General features: G+C 43.0%; 5 protein-coding genes across 5 annotated transcripts; 2 read left to right on the top strand and 3 right to left on the bottom strand.

Annotated features, from left to right (window-relative positions):
* The first annotated feature begins 49 nt into the window (after positions 1 to 49).
* On the top strand, positions 50 to 1180 carry LOC134192183 (uncharacterized). Its single transcript, XM_062660885.1, has one exon. It carries the CDS (start codon positions 280 to 282, stop codon positions 931 to 933), a length of 654 nt encoding a protein of 217 aa, XP_062516869.1. The 5' UTR covers positions 50 to 279; the 3' UTR covers positions 934 to 1180.
* Positions 1181 to 2351: 1171 nt separating this feature from the next.
* Positions 2352 to 4350, top strand: LOC134192182 (uncharacterized). Its single transcript, XM_062660884.1, has 8 exons — positions 2352 to 2442; positions 2519 to 2690; positions 2793 to 2878; positions 3640 to 3728; positions 3787 to 3863; positions 3929 to 4018; positions 4086 to 4160; positions 4219 to 4350. The coding sequence occupies exons 1-8, from the start codon at positions 2360 to 2362 to the stop codon at positions 4276 to 4278; spliced, it is 732 nt and encodes a 243-aa protein (XP_062516868.1). The 5' UTR covers positions 2352 to 2359; the 3' UTR covers positions 4279 to 4350.
* A 798-nt stretch (positions 4351 to 5148) lies between these two features.
* LOC134192587 (DNA damage-regulated autophagy modulator protein 1-like) lies at positions 5149 to 7289 on the bottom strand. The gene is made up of 5 exons (XM_062661333.1): positions 6933 to 7289; positions 5628 to 5783; positions 5518 to 5560; positions 5375 to 5460; positions 5149 to 5298 (listed from the first exon to the last, which is right to left on the bottom strand). Exons 1-5 carry the CDS (start codon positions 7276 to 7278, stop codon positions 5204 to 5206), a joined length of 726 nt encoding a protein of 241 aa, XP_062517317.1. The 5' UTR covers positions 7279 to 7289; the 3' UTR covers positions 5149 to 5203.
* A 480-nt stretch (positions 7290 to 7769) lies between these two features.
* On the bottom strand, positions 7770 to 10306 carry LOC134192445 (DNA damage-regulated autophagy modulator protein 2-like). Its single transcript, XM_062661183.1, has 5 exons — positions 9896 to 10306; positions 8272 to 8427; positions 8165 to 8210; positions 8023 to 8105; positions 7770 to 7959 (listed from the first exon to the last, which is right to left on the bottom strand). The coding sequence occupies exons 1-5, from the start codon at positions 10239 to 10241 to the stop codon at positions 7883 to 7885; spliced, it is 708 nt and encodes a 235-aa protein (XP_062517167.1). The 5' UTR covers positions 10242 to 10306; the 3' UTR covers positions 7770 to 7882.
* Positions 10307 to 10896: 590 nt separating this feature from the next.
* Positions 10897 to 13152, bottom strand: LOC134192150 (DNA damage-regulated autophagy modulator protein 1-like). The gene is made up of 5 exons (XM_062660845.1): positions 12711 to 13152; positions 11537 to 11692; positions 11429 to 11474; positions 11278 to 11360; positions 10897 to 11110 (listed from the first exon to the last, which is right to left on the bottom strand). Exons 1-5 carry the CDS (start codon positions 13054 to 13056, stop codon positions 11022 to 11024), a joined length of 720 nt encoding a protein of 239 aa, XP_062516829.1. The 5' UTR covers positions 13057 to 13152; the 3' UTR covers positions 10897 to 11021.
* Positions 13153 to 13263: the final 111 nt, after the last annotated feature.

The raw sequence follows: 13263 nt of genomic DNA, 5'->3' as shown, positions 1-13263 counted from the left end.
GGATACTAATGAATTGACTGCCCACATTAGTGGACATCATTAGAGTCAAGCTCTTGCTCCTGCCATTAGGTCTCCACCTCCACTATTGACCCAGAGTAACTGCCGTCTGCAGGCCTTGAGCTGCAACTAAGAGTCTGGAAGTGAAACATCCGTTTGAGATTCTGAGATTTAGTTTATGCTCACCAGACTAACAAATCGATATCCCTTCAGGAAGACTCTTTCAAGAAACAACAAAACGACGGTCTTGTAGTCTCAACCAGACGGCTGTTGGTATTGTGCATGGTTATGGTTCCGACCACACCTTGCGTCAAACGCAGGAAAGGCTGGCTACGAAAGCATAAGACAGACGGCAATAGCACCACCGGTGCACTTTCACATGGTGCAGGCATCAGCAACTCAGCACGTGAAATCAGCATGTACTTGAAGGCCCTGCTCCTGACCGTTCTACTCGGGATTCTCCTCTATTCTCTTTGTGAGAGTAAGTCTCATCACCGTCGTAAGAAACTCGACGGCAAACGGGCGAGTAATGCACAAGAGGCGGTCGATTTGGATGCGGAGGGTTCCGCAACTATGGACGAGAGCGGTTGCCTGCCGAGGGTGTCCATCGCGCGTATTTGCAAGAGGGAGGCATTCTACGTTAATCTGACCGATCTGCTTGGCGTGGAGGTGATTTCTCCGCCGGGTCTGGTCGACATCGGAGTTTGCGTTGGAGAATGCAGACCGGAAGTGATCGGGAAAGATCGACAGCTGCCGCCGTATAACAACTTATTTCGTACTCGTGCGGTAATACGAGAGGAGAAAAGGGGACAGGGATTCTGTGTTCCGGACGTTTTGTCTTCACTGCCGTATTACGCGCGCGAGAGCCAGTGTGGTGTTCATGCCGTCCAACATCTTGCAGACACTGTAGTCCAACGATGTAGTTGTGTACTGTAGCTGTTGATCTTGTCTTGCTGTCTGTTTGTTCTTTTCGAAAAAGGGCCTAGGAATAACGCCTTTTACGCTCAAGAAACTGCAATAACGTGTTTTTCTCAATAGATTTGAGTTTGTAGAGTGAACTTTTAGGTATTTATTGATATTAGTGTGGAGACTGCTTGCCGTCGTTATCTAGTTTATATTGGTATGGAGACTGAAGATATCTAAACTGGTAGTGATTGCGTTGCTTGATATTGATTAATGAGGTAGCTGGTAGCTCTAGTGTCAGTTTCGGCTGAGTTGGAATGTGAGTGCCTTAGTCGTAATGACATTTTTGGAGCATGCAGTGGGACACGCAGTTGATAGGGAACAGTTAACTGCATGGGACTCAGTCTTTGCTACTGGGTACGGTCGAGTTCAGAATGCTGCATGCATGTCTAGCTGCTTCAATTCTAGTCTACACACGTAGTAAGTGAGCAATCGATTGCAACTCTGATGTGGTAGTGCTAGTCATATCTCATCGCAATTGCATGCTCATAATTAAGTTAGTGGCGTCGATTTTTTTGAATCAACTCACTAATTAGCATGCACTGAACAATAGAAATTAGAAGTGATACTAGACATCCACTCGGTTGGTAATCGGGGTCATTCTTTGTCTCTTGATCAATTGAACGCTGTGAGTAGCAACTGATGATGTTGATGCTCCAACCTTGACTTGTCAACTTTATGCACGGCAGGTGTACCATTTCATTGGTCTTGACAATATTGATACTCCAGCCTTGACTGCATGGCAGGTACCATTGCATTGGTCTTGTCTGTTGGACACAGAGAGACCCAAGTCGACATGCACAGATGGATATATCTGTCATGCACGTTTGTTTGTTTGTTTGTTTGTTCGCCTGAGCATTCTTGCTCTTTTTCAAACACGTTCATTGTAATGTTGCCGTGCTAAAAAAACTGTAGGCACTGTTGGAATCCTCATCGCCTAGTTCGCTCATCTGTGTGTCTCTGTAGTATATAGTGTCTCTGTAGTGTATAGTGCCCAGGTGCACCCATGCAGCCATCTAGAGACAGAGAATTAGACTACTGGTACTGTATGGTAGACAGATTGATGGACAGTCCGCTTGACGAGAAACGAGAACTAGCCAACACAAACTTATAAATGATTAATTAATTGTCATGTAACTAAATGCATTATTTACATCCACTTGTGTGTATCTTACTTCTTCAACAATCACACCTCATGCAGATCTAGATGGAGGCCTGTGCACATTTGGTGTAAACAGAAAATCTTGTTTCCATGATTCCGTGCGGTCATTTGACTAATCCGACGAATTTTAGGCAGCACGCGTGTACCAGCAATCTTGGCATCAGGTTCACGGTACCGTTTACATACGGGTACCGTGTATGTAGTACATGTACACGCCTACTGACTCAGTACAGAAGGATGAATCTTGTAGCGACCGAGCCGGTATTGTCACGTCAAAATACACTTCTTCTAGGCTTTGTTGATGCCGCGGCTTTATCTTGGTGGGTGCGACGTTCGTAGTCTAGCTCTAATTTCGTTAGAATGTCTACGGACGCGTTTTGCTTGAATGTTGTCTAGTCGCTGCATGTTGGGCATGAAATCGGACAATTCAGTCATAAGGACGGTCGATTCTACTGCTGGTGGTCTTTCGGTCGCTTGCACGAGCAGTCCATCTCGTGGCAATGAACGGAGAGGCGTCTTCCCACGGAATGACTTGCCTTTACAACTCGTTGACTTTCAAGACAAAAAGGTAGGTATGATTCTAACACTAAATTTATGTAAATTTAGTGGTTAGTACTATGATAGTTAATGTTTTCTGTAGTTAGCTAAGCTGTAGTACTTTTGTACGTAGATGTCAGCTTTTATCATCAATTCTGATATTCCACTGGAAATGAGTGCTAGAATGGCAAATGACTTGGTCACTTTTCTTCGGCTAAAGTGAGCACTGAATTAAGTGTTGTTATCACTGGTGTTTTGTGTGTGTGTGTGTGTGTGTGTGTGTGTGTGTGTGTGTGTGTGTGTGTGTGTGTGTGTGTGTGTGTGTGTCACTGTGTGTGTGTGTGTGTGTGTGTGTGTGTGTGTGTGTCATGTGTGTTATACATGTACAAGTATGTGTAGGAACTCAGACTTACTTTATGGGTTGCTTTGTGGTACAACATGAATGCAATTGTCAAGAAACGTTCCATACCTACTCGGTATAGTCCACAGGTGCTGTTTGGTGAATTTACCTTCTAGGCTCTCAGTTACCCAGGTAGGGGTAGAGACCTCACATGCCTTGCCAAGAGCGATTGACAAGTGGCATACCAACCCCGGGGCCATACCTGGTGCATTTCATGGGTTGGATCTTTCAGCATTCTAGTAGGATCAGACCTCCTAGTCAGTTCAACGTGCCCTATTCAGGTCTTTTGGAAGACATTGGTAAATATGCATAGTATGTAATAGTGATATCCACTGCACAGTACACACCAAGGAGTCTTGGAGTCTAAATCTGTCTATATCGATCTAGCTACATCCAGAACGTGGGACCCAGGCCAGCACTTCAGCAGTTACAGCTTCTACATCTGGTGCAAATATTGCATGGTGTGAGCCGACCTTTGACTGAAGTGGGTCGGTTCGTTCATACTCCCCCCCCCCCTCCCCGAACTCTCATAGGTACGCGCCTGCAACCGAGCTGACATGCTTCATTTTGTGTGTTGCAGTTGTGTCCAGTGGCTTATCGTTCCAGTGGCACTAAATGGATTTCAAGGAAGGGAACGGATTTACGAGGTCGCGTTGTTCTCAGATAAAGGTTTTGCACATTTATACTCTCATGTTTCCATGGCCAAAGGTAATACGAGTTCATGTAGTGACAGACTATCCCGACCTTCCCACAGACGAGCCTCTCCACGACGAGTTTCTCAGTAAACTAATCCAGTTGTTACAGGTGTGATCTCCACTGAATGATGCCCCATCTCTGATGCTACTTATATAGCATTTGTGTGTATTCAGGTGGAGCGACTGAAGACAACATTCTTAGTAGCGCCGAGTTTTCATATCACTGACACAACAGATAGCAATGCCGATGGCAACAAATTGCATGTGGGTGTTCAACTTGGGTCACGAATTATTAAAACTAAAATGTATTAATTATTGATAAATTTATTAGATTATTGATGCAATGCAGCAAGCAATCACATCACTGACTCGAATTGAATTCGATCTCCAGCAGAGTGGCCAATTGGTATGGAACATGGTATGATGTTAATTCCATCCAAGGTATTGAAATCAATTAAATTTAGAATTATGAAGTCAACTCGGCACAGAGTAGGAGTCTCTCGTATATGGACTTGTACACGTAAACCACATATTTAGTATAGACATGTAATCGTGTAATGTATATTATTGTCAATAATAATATCTACACATATTAGAGGTCAAAAGTCAATTGGTTGCTTCAGATTGTTTTGATAAACCCATTTAGTCAGTACAGCTAAAATTTTAGTTGACAGGTCACTGGAAGCAACATAGATTAGAAGTGATGGAGCTTTGTGGTTAACCATATACAAACAATTGCTACTTTTTTGTTTTTTTCTTCTAAATTTTAACTTTTAATTTATTTTAAATTATTAATTTAATTTTAATTAAATGTTTACTTTTTTAAATTATTAACTTTAGTTTTAGTTTTTATTTATTTTTTAAATTATTAATCTTAATTTATTTACCATTTAAATTTTAAATATTAATTTTCATGTTTAATTTATTTTTTATTCTTTAAATTATTGATTTTGATTCAATTTTTAGCTATTTTTTAAATTATTAATTTTAATTTATTTTTAAATTTAAATTATTTATTTTAAATTTTTTAACTATTTTTTAAAATTATTAATTTTAGTTTTTCATTTACCATTTATTTTTAATTACTAATTATAATTTTTAATTTATTTAAATTATTGATTTTGATTTTAATTGTCAACTATTTTTAAGTTATTAGTTTTAATTTTTCATTTACCATTAATTTTTTTAAATTATTAATTTAAACTTAGTTTTCATTTAGTTTTAAAATTAATTTTAATTTTTAATTTATTTTTAAATTATCAATTTCAGTTTTTATTTATTCTTTAAATTATTAATTAATTTTCAAATGCATCAATACCACTTGCGTTGTATTGATACCTACCATCTGACAATAGTATGTACATTCGATTGCATCTTTCAAAGAAATGCTGCATTTAATAAATACGAGATAGTGGAAAACATGTACGGTTATACCAACCACTAGATTAATTAAAAAGTACTGTCTGAAGTGCTATGTTGTTGACTTGTTGACTGTGTATACACACATTGAGACGAGTTTGGCTTAGAGAGGACTCGTTCAAAATCTAGATTTATGGGGCAAACAAATTTAATCGCTTGATTGTGTGATGTACACGACCTGTGTATTTGAATTCGACATACCTGGACATTTTTCTTCCACCAGGTCTACCGTGTCGAAATCCTGCGCAAACGTCAGAGTAAAAAAGGCGAAACCGAAAGCACCAAACCTGTCAGAGAAAAGTTTATGGTAAAAAATTCTAGAGGTTTGACTGATGAAGACTGACCATTCACATAGTGCCAGGTAGCTACGATGTTTGGGGTAATAACCTGGATTGAAAAAAGATAGGAATTAATTAGGTATAATACAAATTTGTGTGGCACTGCTTGGTTTTACTCAAGATTATAGCAATAACTGGGACGACGATTGCCAAAATGGCGAAAGCGAGTTTGACCCTAATGGATGACGGTGAGATCTTTTCGCTCCATGAAGCATCAAGTGACAGAATGATCACCACGAGATCGTAACAAGCGAAAAATAACAATGCACCAACTGGAACAGATACAACACAACCGCATTAGTACTGAAAGAGTGATAATTATCGATGTACAGGTTGCATGATAGGGTAGACACGTGGACAGACTATTGAGGAGCATGTACGTGTACGAAAGTAGGTATTTTGATAGGCACAGAGACACAGTCTCGGGTATGCAGATAAACCGGCAGGCACACAGCAAACAATTAAAACAACGGACAACAAATACCTAAAGGTTAATGCATCGATTTCGTATTTCTTGTTGCTAATGTATTCCAGGAACTGAGAGCCGGTATGTCGTGTTTTTCATTGATTACTAGAATCGTGTCTCACAGCTAGAGATGGGACAGGGCTAGCTGATAAACTTTGCTGGCAAGTAGATTTTTTGTTTTACTTGGCGATGGCTAATGGAACAAAAACTGAACCGAGAGGGCTGCTGCTCCTTTCTGTGTACGTATTTGGATAGAATTAGCAGCAGAGTAGAACTATGGAATAGTGCTTTCGGTTGTAATGCAGCAGAACCGACCACACAGCAGGTAACAATAAAATACTAACAACTACTTTGCCTCACAATGAATTACAGAAAAGAATCAGACAAAACAGTTCAGTAAGAGATAAAATAAGGCAATTAAAGTCCATATTTTCAATACAGTCAGACTTTGTTATTTTGACCACATTTATCCCACTGGTTTCTGTCTGACTAATGCGACTGTCGATTATCGGTAACAAATACACAGTGACCTGTGTAGATTGGTTTCACATGTACCTTCGTCAGAAACTCAAAGTGAGCGTGTTGGATTATCGGGTGTTAGAATAACGAGGTCTGGCTCACTGTATCATGCAAATAACTACATATATTATAGTAGTTCTCCTGTTTTTGGCAGATAAAAACTTTTCAATTGGCATGAATTTCTGTTTGACATCACTTAGTGAAAAACTAAAATTTCACTAGTTCCATCATATGGGCCTCTGGCCAGAGGGTTAGATATGACTTGTACAAAATTGTCAATTGTTTCAAAGGCCACATCCACTAAATTGTTAATCTGGGTACTGTATGCTGGGCCACAATTTTGTTACTGTCTACTTCCACTCTTCCGTCACAAATTTCAACATGTACACATGCCTGAAACTAAAATTTAGACCTTTATCGATTCAGTTACGCTTACCATCATGCACGGCGGGGTTTTCTTTCTCGTCCACAGCTCCACAGATGCTCATTCCGACAGCAGCTAACACGGCCAGCGCGAGAGTACACTTTCTGAAGTAGAAGTCGGGGAAGGCATTGTAGACCATGACCATGTTCGCTAACAAACATGTAGCGCCTGAGATGACACCAACCCGGAACATGTACTTCTCTGGCGACTGGACAGCGCAGTCACTGATCATTGGCAGCCAAGCTGGCACGTGACCGAGACCAACAGCAACGATGTAGCAAACGATGCAGGTGTTCACCATTAGGAAAACGGTGGAGTAGGTGATCCATTCGACCTTAGCACTACCGTAGATAACCATGCCAGAAATCTAGCCTCGACTTCCAGCCAGATTCGCAGGGAGAGCGCTCGAATCTGGTTGCTTGCTAGCACTGAGGATGTGCTGGAGTACACGTGTTGTATGCATACCCGTATATGTAACATACTGAAAATGGAATTAATGTTGCATTGCATATTCTTTTCAGATTTCAAATATGTTAGCAATTTCCGGATGTTAACCCCAGTCAAGTGAACGTCCGGGACCTAGAATCTATCTACACCAAGCGGGAACCGTCTGATTAGATGAAGTAGACACTGTATTAGAGTAGTAGATGTTGTAGCAGGCAGATAATATAAAGATACAGTGGTGCACGAGACTAATTAAAGATTGGATTTGTCTAGTTGTAGCTAATTTTCAGTACCAAGACAGAGTTGTGACGTAGACTGATACACTACTATCACAGTAGATGACCTAAAATTGGTGAATACAAACGGATATAGCATTTGTATGCGACGGAAGTAAATCCTCCTTGGTGTAAATTTTATATATCCCTTGCAACTGGAAGCACATATTAATAAAATTTATAGTGCTACTAACTCCTTCGTACACAACATAGATCTTGTCCTAAAATGTTACACTTACGCTTTCACGTCTCAAACAGAGTTTTGTCACAAACCACGGGTGTTTTGTCATCAGGGTGAACTGAATCAGAGATGAGTTCATCTTGGAATAGCAGAAGACAGGAGGTTTGTTACTACAGACTTTGGAGTAAAATTGTTTGTTTACCTTGCTGTACTTCCAGAAGCAGGAGACCTTGCAAGTCTTCAAAAAGTGTCAGGTTGAATATTTCAATATTAAATACGTAGAGCCTGCACAGTATAGACAAAAGGAAAGTTATATTGATTAATTAAAATTTATTAACTATCACCATTCACAGAGAGCCACATAAACACGATATTTCTTCCAATCAGTGCCTAGTAATTATATCAACAATTATGACGTCAATTTTGGTGGGTGGTTTCAGTGATGTATTACAGAAGATTCCAGCAGCAAGCAATAGGACGATTCCCACAATAGCAAAAATGTGTTTGCTGATAACAGAAGTAGATGATATCTTGGAATCTTTGGAAGCATCCTGTGCAAGAGCCACCATATAAGTTTCATATCCCAAGAACAACGCAATAGTACCACCTGCAGCATAACAAATGATAAGCATACTGTAAGACAAGCGATCGATTGACAAGGCAGAGTCGTACACACACGCATACACACACACACACGCACGCTCGCATGCACACACACGCACACACACACACACGCTAAGAAACTAAACTAAACGATAAGAGCTGCCACTCATGCCCCCAACTAACAGCTGGGCTTCTGTGCGCTACTCAGGAGAACTCCAGGCCTGCACTAGCAATTTCCTGAAGCCGGGCCAGGTACTCACAGAAGCACCAGCTTGTAAAACCAACAGTTGTGTGAACACCCGGAGTCTCACCTGAACCCCAGTGGCTGATGTCATGTCACAGCCGATGGCCGCTTGCTTAGTCCCCCAGTCAAAGACCAGGTACAGTGCTCATTTATTCTTTTGAGTCGAGAGAGGCAATAATTATTGTGTGTGAGTTTCTTGCCCAAGGAAATTATGCCCTAGCTCGCCATCACTGTGACTTGAACTTGCACCCTGGATGACCCTCTAACCAACTGAGCTATAGCACCACACACACACACACACACACACACACACACACACACACACACACACACACACACACACACACACACACACACACACACACACACACACACACACACACACACACAACACACACACACACACACAACGCTCACACAATACACACACACACACACACACACACACACACACACACACACACACACACACACACACACCACCACCACCACCACCACCACCACATACACACACATACACACACACACACCACACGCACGCACACCACACACACACACACACACACACACACACACACACACACACACTCACACACACACACACACACACACACACACCGGGCACAGAGGTAGGAGGGGAGGGGAGGGGAGGAATGGAGGAGGGGAGAGATGGAGGAGGAGAGAGATGGAGGAGGGGAGGGATGGAGGAAGGGAGGGATGGAGGAGGGGAGGGATGGAGGAGGGGAGGGATGGAGGAGGGAGGGATGGAGGAGGGAGGGATGGAGGGATGGAGGAGGGGAGGGGAGGGATGGAGGAGGGGAGGGATGGAGGAGGGGAGGGATGGAGGAGGGGAGGATGGAGGAGGGGAGAGATGGAGGAGGGGAGGGATGGAGGAGGGGAGGGATGGAGGAGGGGAGGGATGGAGGAGGGGAGGATGGAGGAGGGGAGAGATGGAGGAGGGAGGATGGAGGAGGGAGGATGGAGGAGGGAGGATGGAGGAGGGGAGGAATGGAGGAGGGGAGGGATGGAGAAGGGGAGGATGGAGGAGGGGAGGGATGGAGGAGGGGAGGGAGGAGGGATGGAGGAGGGATGGAGGAGGGGAGGGAGGAGGGATGGAGGAGGGAGGAGGGATGGAGGAGGGAGGAGGGATGGAGGAGGGAAAAAGAGAGCGAGAGAGCGTGCCTCAGGGCTGCCCACAGAAATTACCATTGTCTAAGGATATCGTTACCTATGTGAACTGTGTTGTTTTCTTTCTCGTTTACTGCTCCAACAACAGTGAGACCAGCAGCGGCCGCTACACCAGCCACTAATTCTAGCTTGCGTAGGACAAATTTAGGGAAAGCATAATAGACCATAACAACATTGGCAAACAGAGCTGTTGCTCCTGTGATGAGTCCTATTCGAAACAGATACTTCTCTGGTGCTCCAACAGCGCAATCGCTGATTGTTGGCAACCACGCCGGTACATGGCCAAGGCTGACGGCCAGCACGTAGCAGGTGATGATGGACGCCCATGATATTAATATGGCAAGTAAGGTGATGGTTCTAACGTCCACGGAGCCGAAGATGATCATGATGGCCTTGAAATCACGTGATGGGTTCCTAGAACCAGTCGACTGTTGTTATCTTTAGAAATTAGGCTCACCTACTGAACACCCTTTCTCATCACCTTTCTCACTCACACGCGCGCGCGCACACACACACACACACACACACACAACACACACACAACTATTGGACAAATGGATATGCCTTTCAGTACTGAAGCACCCCTACGTACTTAGTGTTTTCAGGCCGCACTGATGTACCCCTTGATGCTTGACCAGAGCATCCCAGGGGCACTGACTTTTTGGCGCAGCATGCTTGTTGACCTTGACTGCGCAATAGTGTTCTGCCAAGTCATCGGTCTTGTCCCCCCCCCAGTCAATGACCAGGTACTGTACTCATATATACTCCTGAGTCGAGAGAGGCAATTGCGTGTGAGTTCCTTGCCTAGAGGAATTACGCTTGTGCAGGAGCATATACATGTCTAGATGTATGCTCCTGGCCTGTGCCCATCCCGTACTGAACTCATGACCCAAAGGTCCCGGATGTTTTCATTCTACAGACGCCGCCACACACACACACACACACACACACACACACACACACACACACACACACACACGCACACACACACACACACACACACACACACGACGCACACGTTGATCTGATAACAGTTTGCAATATTTATTGCCATAGTAGACAAAAATAATTTGATTGCTATAATAATTTCTAATTTCAACAATCAAAACATGGTAAAGATAGCTAGACGCGTCGGACCAGATAGTCCTAGACTCTACAGGTCTTAATCACAGAGGAACTTTCTTCTCCACAGCAACAAGTTTTGTTCCATCACAATTGCCCATCCAATCACCAGTGGGGCTAGAATAACTTTTATCTACGCATGTAATAGAATACAAAACAGTCATCAATCAATCACACACACACACACACACACACACACACACACACACACACACACACACACACACACACACACACACACACACACACACACACAAGTAGCATTGAACAAATTGGCCACATAAACGATGGAACCGGTACCTAGCTTGACTTCCAACAGTGCGAGATCAGTAAAGTCCTGAATGAATGTCAAATTGAATATTTCAATTCCTAACGTACCAAGCCTACATACAATTAAATCAAACAATTAAAATTAATTAATATAATTAGATGACGTGGAATATGAGCTGACCATTCACAGAGAGCCACGTAGACTTTGTACTGTCTTCCACCCAAACCTGTCAAAATATTATGTCTTTAATCGAGAATTATGTTTATTGGTTATTATGAGGAAAATTACTGAAGAGTCCTGCACCGACCAGTAAGATGATTCCTAGGACGGCAAATATTCGTTTGTTGATTACTGACGCAGATGATATCTTGTCATCTGTTGGAGCGTTGTATGCAATGATGGTCATGTAGATGTCGTAGCCAAGGAAGAACACAATGGCTGCAGCTTGAAATAAAAATTTTTAGTGATTATTGGCAATTTGCTTGCAGAGGTTTGTGGTTACGTATCGTTCTAATACGGTGGCAAGAGAACACACACACACACACACACACACACACACACACACACACACACACACACACACACACACACACACACACACACACACACACACACACACACACACACACACAAACAAACACACACTATTTGTATCTAATGACAGAGAGATCCAGTGAACATGCTCAGTAACACTCTGGGATAAGCCCTTAAAAATTAATTAAAGCCCAGCGACACGATCACACACGTCGACACGAGCTACCCTCGAGGTACAATATACATGTACTATGTCTAGAGAGCCTGCATGCTCAAGCTTAACAGAACTGCGACAGTAAAACGTACCGCTGATTGAATGTGAGTATCTTACATTCCCGGCTCTTCCTGTATACCGCCGGTGAACTAAATCATCTTTCGCTAGAGACATGTAATAATGCAATTTCATCATGCACCAAAGATCACATCGCGCGTACAGTAAAAATTGAAACAGCTATAGTCATCTCTGACGTTAATTAATTAACTTTTATACGTTTGAGATAACTTGTTTCTATTGTGATCTTACCACACATGCAGACGGACATAGAATTTTGGATTCCATGCACGTTTAGACGCAATCGCTAGGCTTATCCCAGACAAAGAAATCACGGGCATGCATGACCGTGTACTGTAGTTTTTATATGCATTCAGGCTCCTAGGCCTATAGGTTGGGGAGGCTCAGTGGGTTCAATACCGCGAGACACATGCAAGCATTTTTTTCAATTCGTATTGTAAAACTCGTAAACGATTACAGCAATTTATGTATTTGCCGAGCATAGTTTATTTTATTAGTACAGTAATTTACTAACACCCTTCAACACAACGTCATCTACGCAGCATGTGATAACACCACAATGAGGTCAGTTTCGGTTACCTTTTTCTGCACGTGAACGGCAATGCATGCAGCCTACGAGTCTGAGACAGTATGTACCTGTATGCACTGTGTTGTTCTCCTTCTCATTTACTGCTCCAACGGTGGCCAGACCGACACTGGCCACTAGTCCAAGAGCCAGTTGTAGCTTGCGGAAGCTGAAGTTTGGGAACGCATAGTAGACCATGATGACATTGGCAAAGAGAGCTGTCGCTCCCGCAATTAGACCAAGACGAAACGGATACTTTTCCGGAGCTTCGACGGCACAATCGCTGATCATTGGCAACCATGCTGGAACGTGACCGAGACTGACGGCCAGAATGTAGCATAGAATGATAGTACACCATGTGATGAGGACGGTGCTGTAAGTGATCGCTTTGACCTTCACACAGCCGTAGATGATCATGGCGACTCAACGCAATCCCTACGGCACGTGATCTCTTCTGAAAGTTGTGAGCATGTGTACAGGGACTATCCTGTTCACGTGGACTATCCTGTTCACGTGGACTATTCTGTTCATATTTGCTCCTATTCTGTTCACCAGGGACTATCTTGTTCACGCAATTTGAACCCACCCTAGCGGGGACTATCCTGTTCACCGGGGACTATCCTG

Source organism: Corticium candelabrum, chromosome 16, assembly GCF_963422355.1.
Source record: "Corticium candelabrum chromosome 16, ooCorCand1.1, whole genome shotgun sequence".
In the NCBI taxonomy this organism is placed as follows: domain Eukaryota; kingdom Metazoa; phylum Porifera; class Homoscleromorpha; order Homosclerophorida; family Plakinidae; genus Corticium; species Corticium candelabrum.
The sequence above is the reverse complement of the archived record's forward strand: the minus strand, read 5'-3'. Positions and strand labels throughout refer to the sequence as shown.